At 35.9% G+C, this 24,203-nt stretch overlaps 1 protein-coding gene across 1 annotated transcript in view; it reads right to left on the bottom strand.

Moving 5' to 3' along the window:
• Nucleotides 1-503: 503 nt before the first annotated feature.
• Nucleotides 504-24,203, bottom strand: part of selenot2 (selenoprotein T, 2) — a 40,412-nt gene continuing 16,712 nt past the window's right edge. The window contains exons 2-6 of the mRNA XM_028815932.2: nt 19,835-19,945; nt 11,330-11,456; nt 10,201-10,288; nt 3,092-3,238; nt 504-1,128 (exon numbers count right to left, since the gene is read on the bottom strand). Of these exons, the coding sequence (XP_028671765.1) occupies nt 3,117-3,238; nt 10,201-10,288; nt 11,330-11,456; nt 19,835-19,945 (448 nt within the window). The 3' untranslated portion in view covers nt 504-1,128; nt 3,092-3,116. The remainder of the gene's footprint in view (nt 1,129-3,091; nt 3,239-10,200; nt 10,289-11,329; nt 11,457-19,834; nt 19,946-24,203) is intronic.

Below are 24,203 nucleotides of genomic sequence, written 5' to 3'. Positions count from 1 at the left end.
ACCTCTCTCCACAAAGAACAATGCACCATTTTCTGAGTTAGATCAAATGTAGCCTTTTGTGCATTGCATTTGTTTTATACAGTTTTCTTCAGCTTTAAAACACACAAGAAATTTGTTTTAGAATAGTAATATATTAAATAATTAAATTCATGAATTGTTAAGATGTGAGAAAAAAAAAAAGTAAAATCATTACATACTGAAAATCAAACTACAATAAAGCTCTAATCATTAAAGTAATGCCTTTCTTTTAAAATTGGTCAAAAGAAATTCTAAGTAAAAACATTCCAGAGGTCACAAAATGTTATGAATTTGATAAAAAAAAGAACATAAAAGGAAAACAACTTATACATACCGTATAAATGTGTTATATTTAAAAAGAAGAAAAACTGTAAAGAGGCATTTATTTATTAAAAACAAAGATGTAAAAAACCCACCATTGTTGATTTAATGCTTGTGAAAAATTAACAACCTTCAAATAGTTCACCGGAACATTGCGCAAGACATTGTGGAGTGTTCAGTTCTGGTTTATTTTTCTGAATATTATAAATAACAACATTCAATAATATGCAATCTTCTGTTTAGTGATCTTTCTTAGGTATTTCTTTATGGAGATAAAACCTGCACTTAAACACTTAATTATTTAACAAAAAAGGGTTCTCTCACTTGCAACAGTATTAAGTATGATCCAAAAATTTGATCAAAATGATCCAAAAGTAAATTCTCCATTTCAACTCATTCTAGCGTAACACACACACACTACATGTAAACTTAATTTATTAATGATATATGCAGTCCCACGTTCATTTAACTCAAATATATATGCACACACACACAAGTAAAAAGCGGAAATTGTGAAAATTTTAGTAACGATTAAAATTACACAAGGAGTTCAATCTATACAATACAAAATGTAGACACTACATTTCTGTGTTTACATGGGGGCAAAAGTACCAGACAGAGCAGCAAATTTCAGTAACAGAGGTTACTAACAAAAGTCCTGTTGAGCTGATGAATTCTGTCAAGTGGTAAAGACCTCCAGCCTGCACTCACAGCATTCTGTTTTCAGAGCAAGCCTTCATAAAACCACAAGACAACTTTACTGTCACAGGAACATAAAGCTCTTTGAATCTGGAAAACAAAATATTTAATACCTTCATAAATCATAGAAAACACATCTATTTAGTTGTCTTTTTTTAATTTAAAAAATTAATAAAAAACAAACAAGCACAAGTTTTAGGCCATGAAAGAAAATGTTTATGCTTATTACCTCGGTAACAAGTTTATATTTTTTTGTGAAAACATTTTAGAACATTAGAAAAAAACTGAAATAATAAAAATTAACAAAAATATCTTGAGCTTTAAAAACAAATCAGTATATTCTTCAGCCTTTCTTAAAATATGAATATGCTGAATATTTTTTCTAGTAGCTATTCTGTGGCTAACTGTTATTTTCCCTGGCCATGTGGTATGTTTCAGGTCATTCTCTCTTAGAAACCGATTATGTTTTTGACAGTAAGTCCCTTTCCTAAAAGAACAGCAGGATGAATCAAAATCTTTTTACATTTTTCAGCAGTCATCATTCCCTGTGCTGGCTCAAATACACAACCAGACTATAATAGAGCTGCCATCATACTTCACAGCCGGCTGCTCATAAGCATCAGTGTACTTTTCAACAACCTCCCATTAAAGCTTTTCTTTTAAGGTTTCTTTACACAATCAAAGTATGTGTTTCAGTGTCAGGTGACATTGTCAGATATAGACAATGCACCTCCCTGAATTTTCTGCTGTCACCTAAGAAAGTGAGTTTTAAGTGCTCTTCATCATATACAGACAGTTTCCACATTTTCCACTTTGGTTTCTACCTTTAACTTTTCTAGTATGTTAATATTTCCTAAAGATGAATACCACAAATTAAAAATCCAGTTTGGTGCATGTAAGAGCCATCTTAGAAAGTTAAAACTTTGAGCTAAACTCATATTAGAATTTGCTTAATTTGAATAGAATATAAATTTCTTTCATGGTCATAGGCAATGGTATAGTCTCTTCTCCCTGTAAGTTAGTATAAGATAGAACTTTCTTGCTATAACTAAGATACAGTGTGTCATTTGTGTCAGTTGTTTAGAATAGATCCCAGTTCACAGGGACTTAAAAGACCCATTTTCAGCTTAGAAATGGGATAGGCATACAGTTTCTGACCATTTTGAAATGGTTCAGAAACGCTTGGAAATGATTTAACTGAATAAGCAAACTTAAAGAAGTGTAACAAGATTCAAGCTTTGAACAGAACTTTTCTTAATAAGAATTTTTTTTGCTATTTTAAATTTTCTCTTTTTTGTGTGAACTGTTTTACTTTGAATTTTAAGTACTGTAAAACTTTTAAAAACGAAGATACTTTGTCTGTGGAATCATTTCAATGCGTCAGGCTTTTGTTGAATCCCATTTTTATGCTAGAGCTGCTGAACTTTGGTAATTTTGTAAAAAACACAGCTACAGTGCTCATTACTTGCCGACTAACACCTCTGGCAGGACCAAGCAAACAGTATTATCACTGATGCCATAATATCAAAGCTTATTTGAGAGACTGGAACTGCCACAGGCTTGGAGTGCCTTGAGGAAATGAGTGACTCAAAGCTCTTAATTCAAGCAGTGCAGTTTAAAAGTCACCTTGACCACCCAATGAGGGACAGACTGTCTTAATCAACCAAGTGAAGACTGAAGAGGGAAAGCTTTGACAAGAGTCCTGGAAAAATTACAACAGGATCTTTATCACCAACAACCCCAACTTATCCCCCAGTACTCTGAAAATGCTGCCTGGAGCGATAAAATATTATTATTAAAAAGTTAACAGATTTGAGGAAGGGAACTATGCCAATCAATCGCATAAATTCCATGCTAAATCCAAAAGTGCGTTGCAAATTACCTGGTCACATATATAGTTTAGGACATATATTTACTTTGCAAAGGTACCCGATTTTAACTCTAGAATAAATCATGAACTACCGTTACAAGATTCATATAAACTAAACAAGACACTGGTTTCACATCAGTTTTTATTTAACTTCAATAGCTCTGAAATATTAGAAAAACTTACTGTTTATTTCCATCGAAGGAAAGAATTAAGGAGTGGAAAGGTAAGACTTCTCTACTTGAGTCATCTTCAGATGATTGTCTAGAATTTGGAAAACTTCTTGAATATTAGGTACGTATCCACTCTGAAGTTTTGACCAGATTGGGACATCTTAAAAATTGTCAAACAAAAAAAAAAAAACAACTGCAAATTTAATATTAAACAACAAAGAATATTTTACAATGACTTTAACATTAACATATGATATTAAAAGTATTGTGACACATTGGCAATTACATTTAATGAAATTTTGTCCCTATTACATTATACATTATTAGAAATCAGATAAAAATCCATGTTTATGCTACTGGTGTGCAATCTTTGAGCCATTGCTAACAAAGAGCAACACCATTTGTTGCATGGAGACATCTGGGCCTTATTGATCCTCCTAGTAACTAGTTATTGCTACAGGAATGGATTACATCAGTGGAGATGGATTGAAGTAAGGATGTTTTTGTGAGCTAATAGGCTCTACAAACAAGGAAACACATACAGTGGACCCTTGACTTACGAACTCGATTCATTCACGAGGGCTGGTTGTAACTCAAGTTGGTTGTAAGTCAAGACTATTTTTCCCATAAGAAATAATGGAAATACCCATAATGCGTTCCGAACCTCCCACAGCAACACTTACTTAACCTTTTCATAATAAAAAAGGGTTGAATAATGTGCATAATTTACCAAACACCAATAATTTTTCTAATGTACTAACCAAAAAGTTATAAAAAGTGCCTAGCCTACCAGAAACAACAATTTCATACTGTACTCGCCATTTAATTTGACATCTTTGGGCTGCAGGAAGGGAGGAGGAGGAGAATGAAATGGAAGGTGGTTATTGTTTGGAAGGAGCCTCCTTATACAAATCTTTTCTTTGTAAAATTGTCGAGATGGTGGATTTCGCCATGCTGTACATATTAGCGAGATCGGTCACACGAACACCACTCTCATATTTCTGCACAATTTCCTTCTTCGTTTCGATTGTGATCGCTTTCTTTACCTTCGTTACCTTCTCTTCCTTCCTTATCAATTATCGAAAAAAATTATATAAATTACCAACCGAAATTACGTCCACAAACACATGCATCAGGACTCCGACTGACGCTTACAAACGCTCTCGGTTGTTTGTTTACAATCGCGCAAGCGGATACAAGTGACCGCATTCAGGTCGTAACGCAAGATGTTGGTCGTAAATCAAAACAAAAATTTTGGTCGTAAATCAAGTTGTTCGCATGTCAGGCCGGTCGTATATCAAGGGTCGACTGTACTCTGTTGCAAAGAAATTCTCAGAAACATGCCTATAGAGAAGTTTAAATCTGAAAGCAGCTGTGACTACTGCCTTTAACACACACTATTTTGTACAGACGGAATATTCATTACAACAAATGAAAAAAATCAAAGGATAAATAACTTAATATTACACCTAGGATCATAACCTATTTAAGAGGTTTGGGTACTCCAGTAAATTTAGAAATGTTTTTGGAAACCTAATCCTGGCAACCTGGTTCAAGGGGATGTGCCTGATAAAAAGCATGTATGATGGCAATTACAAGAACAAGAAAAAGATCACTGCAAACAAGGATGTCGAGGCACTACTGTCAGCTTAAGTACCGCAGTCATGTTCCTCCTTAAAACAAAGTTACCATGATTTTCTTAAAGAGAAACATTGACAGTGCTTGAAAGGATTCCATGGATTAACACTGTATTCCTACCAGGGAAATTCAATTCATGGGGAGATAATGGAGAGACATGATTCAGTGTGACTAGAAGGAACAGGCTGCCTAATTGGGTTTCTGTCAGGAAAATACTATTAAAAATAAACACCATATTCCACCTTGAGGCTTCTCATAAATATCTTCTGAATTTTTGGGTAAAAAATGTACTAAGTTGTATCCTTATACACAACTGTTGATGAGCTGGCTCAGGTGATTGGTACACTGGCTAAAAAAAAGACATAGGAGACCAAAATGTATATAAAAGAGTGCACTGGGAATATCCTCAATTTCAGATATGTTAAACTTTCATCTCAGCAAGTGGCTTTCCATAATCTTAAGAAAGGTCAGGAATCTGAACAAAAGATGTGCCTACATTCTTAAGATCAAACAGGAACAAGATTGTCATTGGACTATGAAAATGGGTATGTCTCACCAAATGCTCCATTCAAAACTGTCAAGGACAAGATGTCTAGTCTCAGCAGATGCCTATATAGATGCATACAGGTAAACATACCCTATTTCTCTCAATTTACCATTGCCTTGCTTACCCTGATCTGGTTTGAAGCACAGAATCAGTTGAAGTAACTTACTTTCCACAGTTAAAGGGAGAACAGTTATGTCCAATTAAGACCTTTACAAAGCTTAGCTCTTCTTCACAAATTGAATGTGTTTCGATATTGATCCACAGATTACTGCAGTGGTGACACTACTTTAAGTGTTGTACTGTAGCAGAGTAGCCCTTGGATTTAACAACCAATCTACCTTTCAATATTCCCCTAATGTAATGAGCTCTGGGTAGTATCTGAAAGAATCACTTACAGAGGAGGCCTAATAAGGTTAACATGCAGCAGTGCAATTTAATCAATACTGCTCTAGAGTAAGAAGTTTGACACTCTCTGGAAAGATTTAGGAATATGTCCATTGCTGCTCAGGATCAAAAAAAGCCAGATGTTATGGGCTATAAATGAATTTATCTTGTAATTTAACAAATCATGGATCACTGCCTACTAGGAGGAAGTTCAGGGCATACTGTATGCAGGGATTTTTCTTTAACCACTTGGAAATGCCTGGAGATATTTACTGGAGACAGAAAAGTCCAGTCTCATCTGATCTGCTTAGCCTATCATGTAATCACCACTACATTCACCAGAACTAAATCGGTATAGAAAAATGTACAAATATTCCATATAATTTGCCTAGTAACTAGTACTATCAAACATTATGATCACCATCCTTTTAAAAACAAAATCCACCTTGGATTTTAAAACTAACATATCTTGAAAAGTTCTCTGAAGGTTAGTTACTTGTAACATTGTAAGTCCTTTGTAATGTATATTGTATTTGCTTTTTCCCCCCAAAAAACTCATCAGTTTCAGTTTAAATAAGTTGCCTGGAAAATGTGTTAAATTCAACAAAATCAACATTAGAGTCTATACTTTAACTTGTGAAAGAGTGTTAGACTAATTATAAGCCAGTAACCATAATGTTAAATCATCAATATAACAGAATAACAGTGTCACACTGCCTATAATACTGTGTTTTCTGTAAGTTTTATAGGGTAACGGGTACAGTGTGCTATAGTATACCAGTAAAAACAAGACACTGGTAAAAAAATCTGGCAACCAGTACAAATTTTTATGTATCATTTTCTACCTATACACTGTTACTTGTCACAAAAGAGAAAGCACTTGAAGGGAAGTGGGCATTCTGTTACCTTCTGACACAGTCTGTACTTCTCACAGAGCACAACTACAACACTTCCTTCCCACCTCTTTTCTAGAACCCGACCTCTGAAAAACTGTTATCGATCACATCTTTGAATTCTGTACAGGACACCCTTTTGCTCTCTAGAATTATTTTTAGACAAGGTCACTTTCTGAAGCCAGCTTACAGTTATCTATTCTACTTCCAACAATGATGATAATGATAAAGATAACAAAACAGCCCTGGATTAACCATTAAGCAAAATAAGCACACACTTGGAGCACTAAGGGAAACAAAGCACTACAGAGTTTTAAAAAAAAAAATAGCAGACAACAAAGTATAAATAAAACTATTTACTTATTTATAGCTATTTATAACAAATACTATACATCTTCAATGTTAGAAAGAAATGAGAGATGTTTCGTTTTGTACAAATAATGATATTTTCTCATTAGAATATATTTTTTAAAATATTGTCCACCAAAATCAGTTTCTATAGAAAGAGGATTCTGAATGTCAGTCGTGTTACAAGTGTGAAAGCTTTCTTTAGCAGGCTATATGCATTGTAGGGTTTGGCTTGATAGCTTTTGCTGAGGCAGTATTCAGTCAATGGAGTCAGTCTATTTTTTTTTATATAATTTTTCATAAAGATGTTTTGAAAGCCAATATTGAAGTCTAATAAGACTTGATTGTTTTTGTTCAATGGGGAACCAAAGGAATCTGAAGGAATAGCTCTTTGAATATGTTTTGTTGCCCACCTTGTTTAATTTTTTTCTGTATATTCCACACAGTATGCATTTTCAGATATTCTGTACCTTTTAATGGTATGTGCAAAATATGTTCATTTTTTATTGTGCATAATAAAGATATTAAATTAAAACACAACTTAAAGCTCATTTGTTTGGGGAGATATTTAACTTTCCCTGACATTCTGCCTCTTCTTTCAGTTACCTCTGTCTAAGGCCTCAGGATGTTTTGTACCAAAAATTCAGTTGTTTAGGGTTTTCTTGTACTATTTGTACTTTTGTATTTTATTGTGGTTTACTGTCGGTTATTCTAAATCAAACCTTTGTGTTTCCTATAATTATCTTTATTTAGTGTTTCATACTGATATTATTTTGTATCCAGTTTTGTGTATTTGGTCTTTTTTTCAGCTTTGCCCTATTGTTCATTCTGAAATTCTGTGAATTGCTTTAAGCATGGGAAAGGCACTATAAAAATAAAATGTAAAAATCTGCACTGGCATGGGGAAGGTTGCTGGTTCATATCCTGTTAATGCCAGGAGGGATCTTTCTCCATTGGATGCTTCAGCAAGGCCCTTAACCTGATAATTGCTCCAGGGAGCTATACAATGGTTGACCCTGCACTCTGATCTCCAAAAGTTCATGCAATTTCCCCCTCGAGGATTAATAAAGTATGTCAAATCAAAAAAATCAAAATTATTACTTTAGCTAATTAAAATGGTCTTTATGAAAAGAAAAAGCACAGAACTACCCATTGTTTACCTATAAAATTAGGCCAAAAGAAAAACCTTTACACTGGATTCAATCTGAAAAGTATACGCACATTATTATACTGTGATATATACCGTAACCGTGACATTTTTTAATTATATCTTCATATAACTTTTGGGCAAAACATCCACCCCTAGTGACAGGATAGAAAGTCAAGGCATATACAGTACTGTGCAAAAGTTTTAGGCAGGTGTGAAAAAATGCTGTAAACAAAGAATGCTTTCAGAAATATAAATTATGATTGTTTATTGTCATCAATTTACAAAATGCAAAGTGAGCAAACAAAAGAAAAATCTAAATCAAATCAATATTTGCTGTTACTACCTTTTGCCTTCAAACCAGCATCAATTCTTATAGGTACACTTGCAAAGTCAGGGATTTTGTAGGATTCTAGTCAGGTGTATGATCAACCAATTATACCAAACAGGTGCTAATGATCATCAATGTCACACGTAAGTTGAAACACAGTCATTAACTGAAACAGAAACAGCTGTGTAGGAGGCTTAAAACTGGGTGAGGAACAGCCAAACTCTGCTACCAAGGTGAGGTTGTGGAAGACAGTTTCATGTCCTGGCAAGATTGAGCACAACAACAAGACACAAGGTAGTTATACTGCATCAGGAAGGTCTCTCCCAGACAAAGATATCAAAGCAGACTGGGGTTTCAAGATGTGCTGTTCAAGCTCTTTTGAAGAAGCACAAAGAAACTGGCAACGTTGAGGATCGTAGATGCAGTGGTCGGCCAAGGAAACTTAGTGCAGCAGATGAAAGACACATCAAGCTTATTACCCTTCGAAATCGGAAGATGTCCAGCAGTGCCATCAGCTCAGAACTGGCAGAAACCAATGGGACCCAGGTACACCCAACTACTGTCCGGAGACGTCTGGCCAGAAGTGGTCTTCATGGAAGAGTTGCAGCCAAAAAGCCATACCTCTGACGTGGAAACAAGGCCAAGCAACTCAAGTATGCACAAAAACATAGGAACTAGGGTGCAGAAAAATGGCAGCTGGTGCTCTGGACTGATGAGTCAAAATTTGAAATATCTGGCTGTAGCAGAAGGCAGTTTGTTCGTCGAAGGGCTGGAGAGCGGTACAATAATGAGCGTCTGCAGGCAACAGTGAAGCATGGTGGAGGTTCCTTGAACGTTTGGGGGTGCATTTCTACAAATGGTGTTGGAGATTTGGTCAGGATTAATGGTGTTCTCAATGCTGAGAAATACAGGCAGATACTTATCCATCATGCAATACCATCAGGGAGGCGTATGATTGGCCCCAAATTTATTCTGCAGCAGAACAATGACCCCAAACATACAGCCAAAGTCATTAAGAACTATCTTCAGCGTAAAGAAGAACAAGAAGTCCTGAAAGTGATGGTATGGCCCCCACAGAGCCCTGATCTCAACATCATCAAGTATGTCTGGGATTACATGGAGACAGAAGGATGTGAGGAAGCCTACATCCACAGAAGATCTGTGTTTAGTTCTCCAAGATGTTTGGAACAACCTACCAGCCGAGTTCCTTCAAATACTGTGTGCAAGTGTACCTAGAAGAATTAATGCTGTTTTGAAGGCAAAGGGTGGTCACATCAAATATTGATTTGATTTAGATTTCTCTATTGTTCATTCAATGAATTTTGTTGATTAATGAAAATAAATGATTAATACTTCGAGAATTTTTTGTTTACAGCATTTTTTCACACCTGCCCAAAACTTTTGCACAGTACTGTATGAAATCACAATAATGTCAGCAATGATTCCCACACTTCCCATTTGCCAAAAATCCAATCAATAATAATTCCAGCAATAAAGATTATATAGATAGTTATGTGGATCTCTCATTAAACAGCACATTATCAATAAAAACACTAAACAAGTAGTGGAATTAATAAGGCAAAAAGAAATAAGTGTGCCAGGCCAAGTAAGTAAGGGACAGATACTTTTTATTTTTGATTTACAGCATCCACTTTTTCTTTTTTTTCTTTTTAAGAATAGTGAATGAAAACCAGCATTGAAAGTTTAGGACTGAAATCAATAGAGAACTATACTCAGAAGTGCATAGAAATTTATATAATGGTTTTTATTTTAAAATAAAAAGAAATGAAAATTTCTCCAAATCTACTCTCTCTCAGCTACATTTAAAACTTACCATTCAAAAAGATTTCAAATGCACCAGTTGACAGTAACTGAGTCTCAATCATGTTGCTAAGGAAAAACGTCATTAGACAGGAAAAAATCTGAAATATGGAAGCCAGAAAACCCTGCATTAGTACATAGCAAAACTGAGATTAGATAACATACTTTAAAATCACAGCAGGAAGTCGTGCCCAATCATATACCCAACAGAAAAGACTCCCAAAAAGCTCAGCACAGCATTAGAATGAAATCATAGTAGTACAAAAGTAATGTAACATTACATAATATAAAAACAATCAAGAAGTCTTGGGGGCGCATATATATATATGAGAGAGAGAGAGAGTTTATATATCTCACACTTATGAAGCACAAACCAGTTTTCTAATTTTATTCTCCTCTCCAGAATATAAAGTTGAAACAAAATGATCTAGAACAGTGAAAGAACACATCTTTATAATATGGCCATGCTGAATCCTTCCTCATTGTTTTTTCCTTATTCACAATTCAGACATAGTTGTAAACCATGAGGAATTTCTCAAGTTGTACATTCTCTGATGGATATGTAATTAAGTGCGCCATGCATAAACCACAGCAATTATTCCTGTGTAAAATCTTATTAGTCGATTAGCAAGCTTTATGCTTAAAAGTAATTGAGATCATTTTCCTATGGCTCTTTGCCCGCAGTCACAAGGGGGAAAAATATACATTTTACATCTAACAACATACACATTAATTGATCTTTTGAAAAAAATGAACAAACTTGGGGATTGATAAAGTATCTATCTATCAAGGCAAGTTTTCATAAACAGGTTTGTCTGTACTTTGTAAAAACTTCAACCATCAAATTATGTCTTAGAGAAATTCAATTCTTGAATACTGCTGTAAGCTGGCACCTTATTGCGTGGTCAGTAACATTTCTAAACCTCACTGCTGTCTTCTAGTGGACTACTCACGTACAGTAGGTGCCCCTTCAACAAGTCACAAGATTAAGGGACAAGTTTCTAAATACTGCAAACATGAAACCCATTGCAAAGTTGATGTTATTTGCAGTAGAACATCTTTAGACAAAAAACTGGGGTAATCACCACAGGCATATTTAAAAAGTAGAATGTGGAAGATGACAAAAACAATACCAAATTTACCTTATTTTCTTGGGTCCAGATCCATATCCTTGGTGTCTCAATTCCAAACATAGGAAAAGGATTGTATCCACTGATAACTAATGCAATTGACAGTAGTTTAAGATAAAAAATGCATGATGCCAAAAATCTGTGGAGTAAATTAAAAAAGAAATTAATCAAACCACATAATTGTTAGTCATAATAATTAGGTATTTCACAACATTCTTAACTCTTACACTGTAGATGTTGACTTTTGACAAAAGTCAGGGATACAGGACTGTAATCAACTGTAAATTGCGACAAAGCTTGCCATTATGTTTAAGTTCAATTCTCTTTGCTAGAAGGAAAGTTAGCTTTGTTGATTTAATCTGGATTCCCTGCACATGCATAAGTAGCAAAGAGTAAATAACCTCTAAAATGTCATCAACATCTGGTGAAAGATAAAAGTGAATGCGCAAAGCAAAATACTCTGGACGACATTTTGGGTAATATCACTGAATCAGACTCTGACTTGTTGTACTCCGATTTGAAAGCAAATGATATGGAAATGGAGATTGAAAACAAAAGTGAGGTACTGGCATCAACTGATCGTACTCCGGCTGATTGCTGTGTTGAACAAGTTAGTATAGCTGATGTACCTATGGCAACATTCGACTGGGAGGACCACCACTTACATTGACAAGAGGTACAAACCAGATGGTGAAGCAATGCAACAGCAGCCACAGCATGCATCAACAGATGTTTTATGTTGATTTATGTGTGAAACCATTGCTCTGTGTGCCTTGGAATGATATTCAATCCATACCTGTGGCCACTGTCCTAACTCTTTAAATATTAAATTACCCACCTTTCTCCTCAAGACAGGGACACCCAGAATATTCTGACTCTATATATACACAAAACAGAAGGTCTACAATTCTGACTCTATATATATATATACAAAACAGAATGTCTTGTCTATATTTTCCCAATAAAATCCAACACCCTTTGACTGATCTGGAACAAATTTGGCATAGTTGCTTTCTAGGACCATGCGGACAATATGGACTACTGGAACGAAAATGTGGGACCCCTTGTTTTGTTTTCCCTGTGCACTACAGTTTGCACACCACAGCCAACCAGCTGGCTCAGAGCAAGTAACACATTAGAACAGCCCCACAAAACATGCCTAGAGCTTGACTTTACTTACTTGGGTATACTGCTTCTATTTAATCTAATGCGATATAAAAAGGAGTATTGTGTACTTCTTTGGTGGGATGTTAGGTCAGTGATTCACCATGAACTAAGAGTACAAACATGACAGCGTTTATGGCTAAGCACTCCCCTCAACTTGCGTACCTCCTCACCACTTGGAGAAAGGCAGCTGCTATGCTGCAAAGTCGAAGAAACATCAGCCTTTGATACTGCTGCTCGAATTTCTAATGGACAAAGTACAAGAATTGTGTTGTGAAGGCTGAATGTACAGCTCTGCGCTTCTTGCTCTTCATGTTAATACATCAGTTCAACACATAAGATACCAGTCCTTATTTTTCACATAAACCTCAGAGGCACTCACATCATAGGGCTAACTATGTACTAAATGGTAAATGTATTTTTTGGAGTCTGATCCCAGACCAACATGTTTTAAAAAGTGTCAATATATTTATTTTCTGTCTGCAGCAGCTTTCAGAAAAAAGAAAAAAAAAATTAGGAGTACAGTAATCCCTCCTCCATCGCGGGGGTTGCGTTCCAGAGCCACCCGCGAAATAAGAAAATCCACGAAGTAGAAACCATATGTTTATATGGTTATTTTTATATTGTCATGCTTGGGTCACAGATTTGCGCAGAAACACATGAGGTTGTAGAGAGACAGGAACGTTATTCAAACGCTGCAAACAAACATTTGTCTCTTTTTCAAAAGTTTCAACTGTGCTCAATGACAAGACAGAGATGATAGTTAAGTCTCACAATTAAAAGAATGCAAACATATCTTCCTCTTCAAAGGAGCAAAAAAATCAATAGTGCTGTTTGGCTTGTAAGTATGCGAAGCACCGCGGCACAAAGCTGTTGAAGGCGGCAGCTCACACCCCCTCCGTCAGGAGCAGAGAGAGAGTGAGAGTGAGAGAGAGAGAGAGAGACAGATTAAAAAATCAATACGTGCCCTTTGAGCTTTTAAGTATGCGAAGCACCGTGCAGCATAGTTAAAAGCTGCACACAGAAGGTAGCAACGTGAAGATAATCTTTCAGCATTTTCAGACGAGCGTCCGTATCGTCTAGGTGTGCGAACAGCCCCCCTGCTCACACCCCCTACGTCAGGATCACAGATAGTCAGCGCAAGAGAGAGAGAAAGAAAAGTAAGTTGGGTATCTTCTCAGCCATCTGCCAATAGCATCCCTTGTATGAAATCAACTGGGCAAACCAACTGAGGAAGCATGTACCAGAAATTAAAAGACCCATTGTCCTCAGAAACCCGCGAAGCAGCGAAAAATCCGCGATATATATTTAAATATGCTTACATATAAAATCCGCGATGGAGTGAAGCCGCGAAAGGCGAAGCGCGATATAGCGAGGGATTACTGTACAAGTAATGTTGAACCTAGATCATCTTACAGGTTTTTAGATGTATAACACTAGAATTACCAGAGTCTACGAAAAAACTCATAGATCCAGCCTTGTTTGATTATCTGGGAGTGACTGAAGTGCTGAATTTTTAGAGTGGAAATAATAGATTGCTATTTGGAACACACGCATTTCATGTGTGTTCCGTTTCTACAGTAATCTGTGTAAACACATTTTTAAAACAAACGTTTTTCATATTTTAGTAGTAAATGACAAAATGTAGGCATAAACTATATAATGTATGAAGCCTGAAGTCCAAAGATCAAGTAAATACTTTCACAAAAGATTCAAGGTATAGGCAACAGCTTCATTGGCATAGCAGTAAGATTTGCTGACTTGTAATCAAGAATCCCCAGTTCAATCCCCACTCACTCCTAGGGATCTCGCGCTGTTATTTTTCATTTGAAACGGAATAACTAGAGATGTGAGTGGTGTTTTGAGACAATGGAACTGGACATTCTCTCATGTGGAGTGATAAAAGCTGACACACAAACGCTAGCAAATCTGCCTTCTTTGTATCTCACCGTCACTGTTCCTGCTCATGCTGAATTAGTGTGCACCTTATGGTGTATGATGTCAAAAAACACAAAAACACAGACGTAGGTATCTATGATATTTGGAATTATTCGTTTTATGACCTGTATAGCACATTTCGGAAAACTTTGTGGCATGGATGCAACATTATTCATATTCATTCGCATAACATCTTGCGGTTTGTTATCAGTGACTGTGTGTTTTTTTTCCCCGATCTTGCCAGTCCTCACATGTTGCTGTATGCTGTTTCTTTTGTACTCCAGGACATGCAGAGGATAGAATAGTACAGAGCAGTAAGTTCAGCGCTATATGCAATCATCAGATTCAAATGTTAACTGTTCACACACACGCAAGGATCGTCTTTCCTACATTTACAACGTGTGTACCTGTTACAATGTACACGCTTCTCTCTATGCTGTGGTTCCTATTACACACCTGAAAGAGAGAGACAATATATGTGAAAACATCATCGCACTAATGCAATATTATTTGAAAATGAACAGTGTCAGATCTGGTGTGGATTTATGTTGGCGCTATTACTGAAAGAAAAACAAAAATCAACATGTGCGTTGATCCTGCAGCACTGAATAAGCTAACGCGCTGTAACATCGCCCCCCTACCCCCCCGATTTGACTAAGAAACAACGCAAGTACAGACGCAAACCAAGTGTGATCAAAAGTCCCCGGTTCGATCCCCACTCACTCCTATATTTGCTGTTTTCAGTAGCAAGCTGCTCTTTTTGTTAATATTATGCAGTACACATGTACACTTGGTTTGCATCTGTACTTGCGCTGTTACTTAGAGTCAGATTGGGGGGGAATGTTAGAGCATGTGAGCTTATTCAGTGCAGCAGGATCAATGCACATGTTGATCTTTTTTTTTTTCTTTCAGTACATGTGCCTTCCCTGTTTATTTATATATCTAGTGACTTTTCTGCCTGTCTGTCTCTATTACGCAATGCTCTGTCTGTCTGTGTGTTATGGATCTTAAAAACAACAGTTATAAGGACACTTGTTTCATGTTAATTGCAGTCTCAATTGTTAAAAAATATTTTAAAAGGAGCATTCCACATGAATATATAACGATCTCATTAACTGACAGTGCATACCAATTTATAAATTTTATGTCCGTTTGAGGTTAAAAAGAAAAAAATGAAAGAACACTTTCTCCTCAACGGGGGACTGAACTCAGGTCTCTTTGAGGCACAGCAAGCCTGCTGCGCTCTGAAATAGCAAATCTTATCGCTACAATGTGTTTACACAGATGACTGTAGAAATGGAACACACATGAAATGCATGTGTTCCAAATAACAATCTATTATTTCCACTCTAAAACTCCACTTCACTCCCAGATAATCAATCAAGGCATGAGCTGGGAGATGCTCGTGCACGTTCTAAGTCGGTGGGGAGATGGAATAGCCGGCTGCTTGCAGCTTGTTTTTATCGGCACATTTAGGCACATTTGGCGGAGAGGTGCGAATGGTTTTAAGGTGGGCCGGATCTACGAGTTTTTTTGTAGACTCTGGTAATTCTAGTGTTAAGAACCAAAATGAAGAGAATTGTTCGTATTTTGAAACTGTTTTGTTTTTAAAAATGTGCTATAAAATAAAAACTTCTAAACTGTAAGAAAACATTTTTACAGCCATTTAAAATTCAATCACATGATACACTATCAAGATACCGTGAAAGATAAGCAACCAGCACCAAGTACCAAGTACCAGTAATGTTTGGTCTATGAAACAGACAGCCATTAATGACCTATTTATATTAACACGTCCGTATACAACTGGCTGAAATCAGGTAACAGTGATCATTGTGTTTTGTTTATAAAAAAGACAAGGCATTGATTAAATGTGTATACAATGAAGTTTTTAAAAAAATGATCAACAGTCATGGGAAGAGAAGTCATCCCCTATGCAATTACTCTGAAGTCATGTTGCATTCCCTGTATTCCAAATGAAAGACAAGAATCAAAATTGTCTTAAAAAAAGTAGCACTTAACACATTCATAACCGATTTGACATTGAGTAGAACTATGCAAGTATGTGTGAGCATAATGGTTCATTATACTGATAATGAATATACACTGAAAAGCTTATTCTTGCAATGCTGCTTCTTTAAATGAGGTGCCTTTCATTACAATACTGTTGTCAAGAATTTGGATGCCACTGTTCAAGGACTGTGGTTGGTAGCAGCAGGTAACAGAGTTATTATCAAAATACTTCTCAAGCTTGCAATATATTGATATTAAACGTTTTATATACATTACTATTTAATGATTTTATATACAGTAGGGATGCACCGATACCACTTTTTTGGAAAACGAGTACGAGTACGAGTACTTGCATTTCAGTACTCGCCGATACCGAGTACTTAATAAAAACATGATTTAAATTTACAGGTAACAGCTTTAGTCATATAATTTAACAAAAAAAACAAGAAACTCTCGTCTATCCACTGGGAGGTTAGGCTAATTAGCGACACGGGGCTAACACTGCTTGTCCAAATGTCCGTGGTGAAACTAAACGCAGAGGAGGCTTGCAGTAGGCTGTGGATATGTTTTTTCACGGAGTCGTGTAGTTTAGGCAGCTCTGTGTCAGTCATGTAGCGGCGGCTTGGGATATCATATCTGGGCTCCAGAACATGGAGGAGACGCAGGAATCCCACATTTTCTACCTCCGAGAGTGGCTGGTCACTCAATGCAATGTACTCGATAATTGCCTGTGTTATTTTCACAGCACGTGGATTGTCTCTGGACATTTTCTCTCGTCTTGCAAGAGTTTGCTGCAGCGTGGGTTGTGTTGGTTTAGAAGTGTGGGTAAACTCTTTGTACTCATTGTCGTGTTGGGATTTTAGGTGCTTGATTAAATTACTTGTGTTAAATGCGCTACCTTTTGAGCCTCCTCTGGACAATTTCGCTGAGCACAATTTGCAGTCCGCCTTTGTTTTGTCGTCTTCATTCACTTTGAAATAGTTCCACACGGCTGACATGTCTCGCCTCACCTTGCCTTCTCCCCGCTCTGAGCTGCAGCCGGGGCCTGGGGGCGGGCACTCGGTGCCTGTGATTAACCCCTTACACGCCGCTCAAACATAGACATTTCTCAGACCGTGGTATCGGTCCCCGGTATCGGGGGACTTTTAACGAGTACGAGTACTTTAAAAAATGTGGTATCAAGGCCGATACCAGATACCCGTTTCGGTATCGGTGCATCCCTAATATACAGTACACCAGAACTATCAGGTTGGGTTTACATTCACTTCTTAACCTTATGTTTCTGACATTTAAGATTTTGTCATGTACTTTAATTTTTTACATACACATGTGACTTAGGTTTTCTTTGTACAGCTGAACCCCAATTTACATGCCCATGTTTAACATTTTCCCACATTTTACATTTTTGAATTTTAAGTGGTGGTGATGGCTGGATTTTCAGAAGGAACATTAATTTTAACAAAAAAGGAGGAATGTTTGTGTTATAGTTCATTTTTTATTATATTAATATTTGTGTATCAGCAATTACTGAATTTACTGTATGAAAAACAGTGCCACAGATTTTAAAAGTTTGCTGAAACTTTATTTTAGCTAATTAACGAGAAATATATTTAAACAGTAAATTTGTAATTTTTCAGCTAATCCAGCATTTAACATTTAACATCCCATTCACCCTGAGCACTGAGGCAGTGAACACTGGCTGCAGGGATTATAAACAACAACCATTTACCTGAGTGTAAGAAGGTAAGGTAAACCACTTCCAGTGGTAATAAACAATTAAGGTAAATGAAACACCCCATGGTAATAATCTGTCATTTATAAAAATATAGCCATATTCTGCGATTTATAGCATGACATTATATATAATCTGTTGCAAATAGTCTAAAAGCTGCACCCATCCAAAAGTCAGTATTAACTGTTGAAGACAGCAATTAAACTAAAGCTATATTGATTTTCTACGCCTCTAGATGAGTTTTGCCTACCAGGTATCTGTGAATTTAGATCTTAATGTGAAACCAATCTTGAATAAAATGCAAGACATAGATGAGTAATGACATTCCACTAGATGAAAAGATCAATGATAAGTCACTAAAGAGTTGTTAGTCCATGGTAGGTTGTCTATTATCTTGTCAAGCAAATTCAACCGTTTATGGCAAACCTTGGAGCTATTCTTCGCTGCCTTTGTTGCCCTTGAACTTATGTACCTAATTGATGGTTTTAAGAGCAGCTGTAACTCTGGAGGGGAAACACCAGCAAGCTCTTCAAAAACAAGAGGACACAAAATGTATTAAAAGACACAAAACTAAAATCTAATGAAGTTTTTAACTTGCAGGCAAACCTTTTTCATGATTTTTACAAGAGTAAATTAAATTCAGGCACATTTCCTCACAGAAACAGCGTGAAGTAAAGAAAGCAAACCACTAGCTATGCTGCTGGTAGAACAGCTTGTGTTGATATATATGCATATAGTCTGGTAAACATGAATTGTGAATATCTAGCAGAAAAGGCATGGCAATACCTTGGATATTAGCACATCTCTCACTGTATATATTTTTCACTGTGTACTTTGATGGCACACTTTTATCATGGCACCCGTAGGAACACGTAGAAAAGAGTGATCTGTATTTGGTGTTTTTTATATTTCAAAACAAATGAATGGGTCTTTAGTTAATAATACTTTTATTTTATACTTCTAATGAAAATGTTATTAAGCCGTACAACTTTACAATTATTAGCCCGATATTAACAGATACTATAACTTTTAAACAAATTTAGCACTTTGAAGAGAATTTATATAAAAAAAATCAAAAAAAATCAGTGGTGTCCATTTTCAATTAATTTGCAATTTATTTTATTTATTGCATTTAAGTGTTTGTTGACAGGTGGTGGCTTTTGCATCACCGTAAAAACATTTCAATGCTTTCAAAAGGTACCCAAGTGTGGCCTGGTTGGGCACATATGAAGTTTTACAGGGAGAAATTATATAAAATTGTTTGATTTACTGATTGTTAACAGCAGGAACTAATCAACTTTCCAAAATAAACCTGAGCATAAATACAGTTCTTCCACTTGAAATAGCTGCCAACTTCATTTAAAAATGTACATAAAATATATATTTTTATGCTACAAAAATTTAATTTCATTTTTGTCAACATAACTGGTAATAACTTGTCATATTGGAGGTCAGTTACGTAAATTAACAAGACTTGAAAGTTTCATATTAAAAACTAAATATTTATTGAAATATATTTAAAATGGGAAAATGCTTTTGGAAGCAAGACTCTTTTATTCAATTACTATTAAGCATACACATTAACATTACCAACATTACAAGAATAACAAATTTCAAGTTATAAGGCCTTGTAAATCTTATAAACATTGTAAAAGAATGGATAATATTACCTGTTTGTAGGTTTTGGGGGATAATTTTCTCCTTCAATACGGATGTCCGGGTACAACTGGCTGATAGTCCGCGAATATTCCTCGAACACCCTGCTGTATCCTCAAGATATACTGTAAAAACATTAAAACATATTTGTCTGTATCTAATACTTTAGGAAATGAAAACAAACAAAGAACTAAAAACTAAGAGGCTGCATCATTTCCTAAACACTCATAATCTACAAAAGTTGATTTTGGATATTACCGACAAAAAATGGAAAATATATTTAAAAATATATATATTTCACATTTTCATTGCTTTATTGTTTATACATAATTTATTGCTTTCCAAAGAAAAACGTTATTAATTTTATGTAGTAAAATGGATATTTTATTTCAGGGAATGGTCTACAGCTCATCCTCATGTTTTCCCTTTCCACGTAGCCAAGGGTTAAACATACACAGTTGTGTGAAAAAAATGCTGATAAGAGCTTTTCCAGGGGACAAAAGGATGACAAAATAATAAAACAAGCCCCCTTATACCAGCGTGCCTCTTGTCTGTTTTTATTTTTTTTTTATATAAGTTCACTTGCTACTGTTACCCTATTGCAGTCTTACTAACCAACCTGTATTCCTCTTGATTGTTTTCAGGACAGCGAGCCATGAAAAGGTGCTTAAACCCTTGTAAGTGACAAGTGCTGGCACTCTGCTATGCTATTATTAATATTTTTTACTACACCACCCCAACTTATGGTGCCTCTGCAAATCACAATCGTAATTTTTTTGCTGATGGTTTTTGTTTTTGCTGTGCGGCCTTTACTATGAAGTATAAAAAAAAAACGTGTACAAAAATACAAGTACTGTACATTAACACACCCAGAAGGGTTTATGTTTGAATAAATTGGAACATTTACTTATTTTTAATTGGAATATTCAAACCTTATTATTTGACTAATTTGACAGCCGTAACACCTGCCAAGTTCATTATGTAACCTTGGGGTGGTGACTGATGAGCAGCTATCTTTCTTTGACCACATTTCAACTACTGGTATTTCTCATTCACGCAGATTCACTCTGTATAACGTCCACAAAAATCAGACTGTATCTGACTGAGAATGCAGCACAATCTTTGGTCCAGGCTTTGGTCTTCTCCCATCTGGATTACTGCAACTCACTACTACAGTAGTAGGACTTCCCACATTTGCCATCAGGCCAAGATGGATGAATGTCACTCCTCTCTTCAGGCCACTACATTGGCTCCCTGAGTCAGCACACATTAAGCACAAGTCCTTGATATTTTCACAGAGAGTGGTCAGTGGGTCAGTACCTGTGCCTATTGAGATACTGGTGAGGTGCTATTCTACTTCTTGCCCACTCAGGTCTGCCAGTGAAAAATGTATAGTGATGGCCCCTCTGTGTGGTATCAAATCTCCATCCAGACTCTTTGTGTATATAGCTCCTAGTTAGTGGAACAAGCTGCTCACCTCCTTGTGAACTGCTGCCTCCCCTCAATGTTTTCAATAAGCTATTGAAAGCCATACTGTTCTATGAATATCTCTCACATTGTTAAGAAAAGCTTCCTCTGTGGATATCTGTCATATTAGCGATTGATCTTTTTTTTTTTCCTTCACTTATGGTGATCAATTTTTGTAACCCATTCTGCTACACTTCAAAATAGTCCCAAGACTGATGTTACTCAATTATGTTTGTAAGGTGCTTTCAATAAAAGCTTATGCTAAGCAAATAAATGTAAACACTTCAAGTAAATAACAATACTGCCATGAATATGTTAACTACTATGTCTTTTGCTTACTTAATAAGTAGACATGGCTATTGCTATCTACCCTTTAAATTAGAATCATTTAATGACATTAGTAACACTTCACCTTTCAGTGTCTTCTTTCTGCTTCAGGTAAACAAGCTGTTAGATATTTTTTGGGGAATATTAAATTATCGCTCAGGAGCTATGAAGTCTACTTGGGTTTTAATAAGGTTTCCTTTACAGATATAAATAAAACTGTTTTATGAATACAATTTGTTTTCTCTAGGTATATTTTATATCACAAATGTCTTCAGAATGTAGGCAAAAAACACAATAGCAATTCCTTTGTGTTTAATACAAATTGGAAGTCTAATGTACAAGGGTTTTTGTGTGACATCTAGCACATTTTCCATTTTAAAGAAAAGTTAAATATCCACATTCTTGACTTGTACTCAAGATAAACATTGAGTATAATGAGTAAATATATACTCATACCTATGCCAGAAACAGAGGAGATTTTCCTCATATCATATAATTCCCCAAACAATACTGCCAAAAGCCAGCAATTGTATGCAATGGAAACACACATAATAGTGACCAGGGCTCTTATTTTTCCTTACAACTTCCCGAGATTGTCAGGGCAGAGATTCCACAATGTGCTTAAGATTTAGCAGAGAGAACAGTTATAGGCTGGCATGAATGTCTACTCTGAATACTACATTCCAGCTCAATCGACTGGTGCTTAGTAGGACCAAGGTATGAAACTGGGAAAGCCACTGACATGACTGAAACTACTGGAGAACTGTAGGAATATACATTTTTTTCTGCATCAGTGTTTTATCTTCCCCTGATAATATTATTTTGATTACTTTGTTACTTCCTCATAGCTACTTCTACAATGCAAAATATGTAGGAAATACTAACCTAACAGTCTTCAAATAATCATCTGTTCACCTTATAAACAACAAATGGAGAGTAGAGATATGATTTGGGCCAGAATTAGGGTTGCAACTAATGATTATTTTGGTAGTTGACTAATCATTCAATTTTTTTTTCCAATTAGTCACGATTATTTCATGCCTGACTATTTTGATGCCTGCAACCAGTGGTTGCACATCCTGTTCTGGGCTCCAGTGCATGTCTTACCTCATCTGCTCACGTCTGTCCACCTGTGAAAGTCACCCTAATGTCTCTGCATTAACACGATTAAAATTAATAATAACCAAATTAAAATAGTTACCAGTGAAACATATGAATTTGGAAATAATCAGATGTTTTATTGTGTGTGACCATCACAATAAAAAAAAAAAATACATTAAACAATACAAACTAAAGTGGTCTTTAAACAAAAAAGTGCATTTAACTTAATCAAAAATGGCCACTGCTGTGTCTTAAAGTCCAAAAGTTTAAATAAAAATTCAAATAAAATAAAACAATAATGTACAGTTTATAAAAGATTCAGCTCATATATTCCTGATTGCAGTGCAAGAATGTGAGCATTCCGACATGCTCTGGTGTGAGGCTGGAGCTCTTCTTTGAGACAATGTTCCCAGCTGCTGAGAAGAGACGCTCAGAGGGAGTAGAGGTAGCAGGAATACACAAGAATGATTTTGCAGACAGAGAAAGATGTTTTAATCATCACACTCTGAAGGTAAAATGTTGTAGTTTATCACCTCATGTACTATATTATGCCAAAATAAAAAAATAACAGACTAAAATATGAAACAAGCTAATTACTGCCGAGTATATTCAGAAAAGTACATTTGTTGACACACACAAAAAAAAAAAAATGTAGGTGCGATACACGTGCAGAGTAAGTTACAGAATATAAAAGCAGAAAAATGCAAAAGTTTTTGATTGTTAGCGCTAATGCGATCTTTACTAAGAGAAATTATTACTCGGTAAAATAACAGAAAGGCAAATAAAGATCTCATATATGGACATAGGTCATATGTCAGAAGTATGGAAATATTGTAAGGCTTTGAAGTATAACTCAGAGACTTGTACATCGTCTTAATTCGTGTTGCCATCAATGAAAAGTAGTGTTTCTTCCCAATGAAGAGGCGTATCCAAGAGAATTAAAAAATCTGATGTTTGGGGAAAGTGAAATCCACAAATAGTCAGTCAGTCATTTCCCAACCCACTATATCCAAAAACATGCTGGAGCCAGTCCCAGCCAGCACAGGGTGCAAGGCAGGAACAAACGCCGGGCAGGACGTCAGCCCACCACAGAATCCACAAACACTACAGGCAAAACATACGAGTCTACAATAATCTTTTCGCCTTCGCATAATTCAATGCTCAAAACGTAGATTTACACAATAATGGACCATACGCTATGAGAATCTGTGGTCCCGCAACAATTAAAGCAATGTCAAGTAGTGCTGGGTGGTATGACCAAAATTCTGTATCACAGTATTTTTCAAAATTGTACCGGTTTCACGGTATTCAACAGTATTTTTTTCCCCATGCATGAGTTAACCACATTTTCCACTGCAATTACTGCAGTAGACTGGCTAAGAATAACCTATTCAACTGTCATGAGAATTGTACATTGTACAAAAAAACATTTTAATGTGCACACAAGTTTTAATACAGGTTTGCATGGCCCCATAAAGTGATAGTTTT

Source organism: Erpetoichthys calabaricus, chromosome 12, assembly GCF_900747795.2.
Source record: "Erpetoichthys calabaricus chromosome 12, fErpCal1.3, whole genome shotgun sequence".
Classification (NCBI taxonomy): Eukaryota; Metazoa; Chordata; class Cladistia; order Polypteriformes; family Polypteridae; genus Erpetoichthys; species Erpetoichthys calabaricus.
The sequence above is the reverse complement of the archived record's forward strand: the minus strand, read 5'-3'. Positions and strand labels throughout refer to the sequence as shown.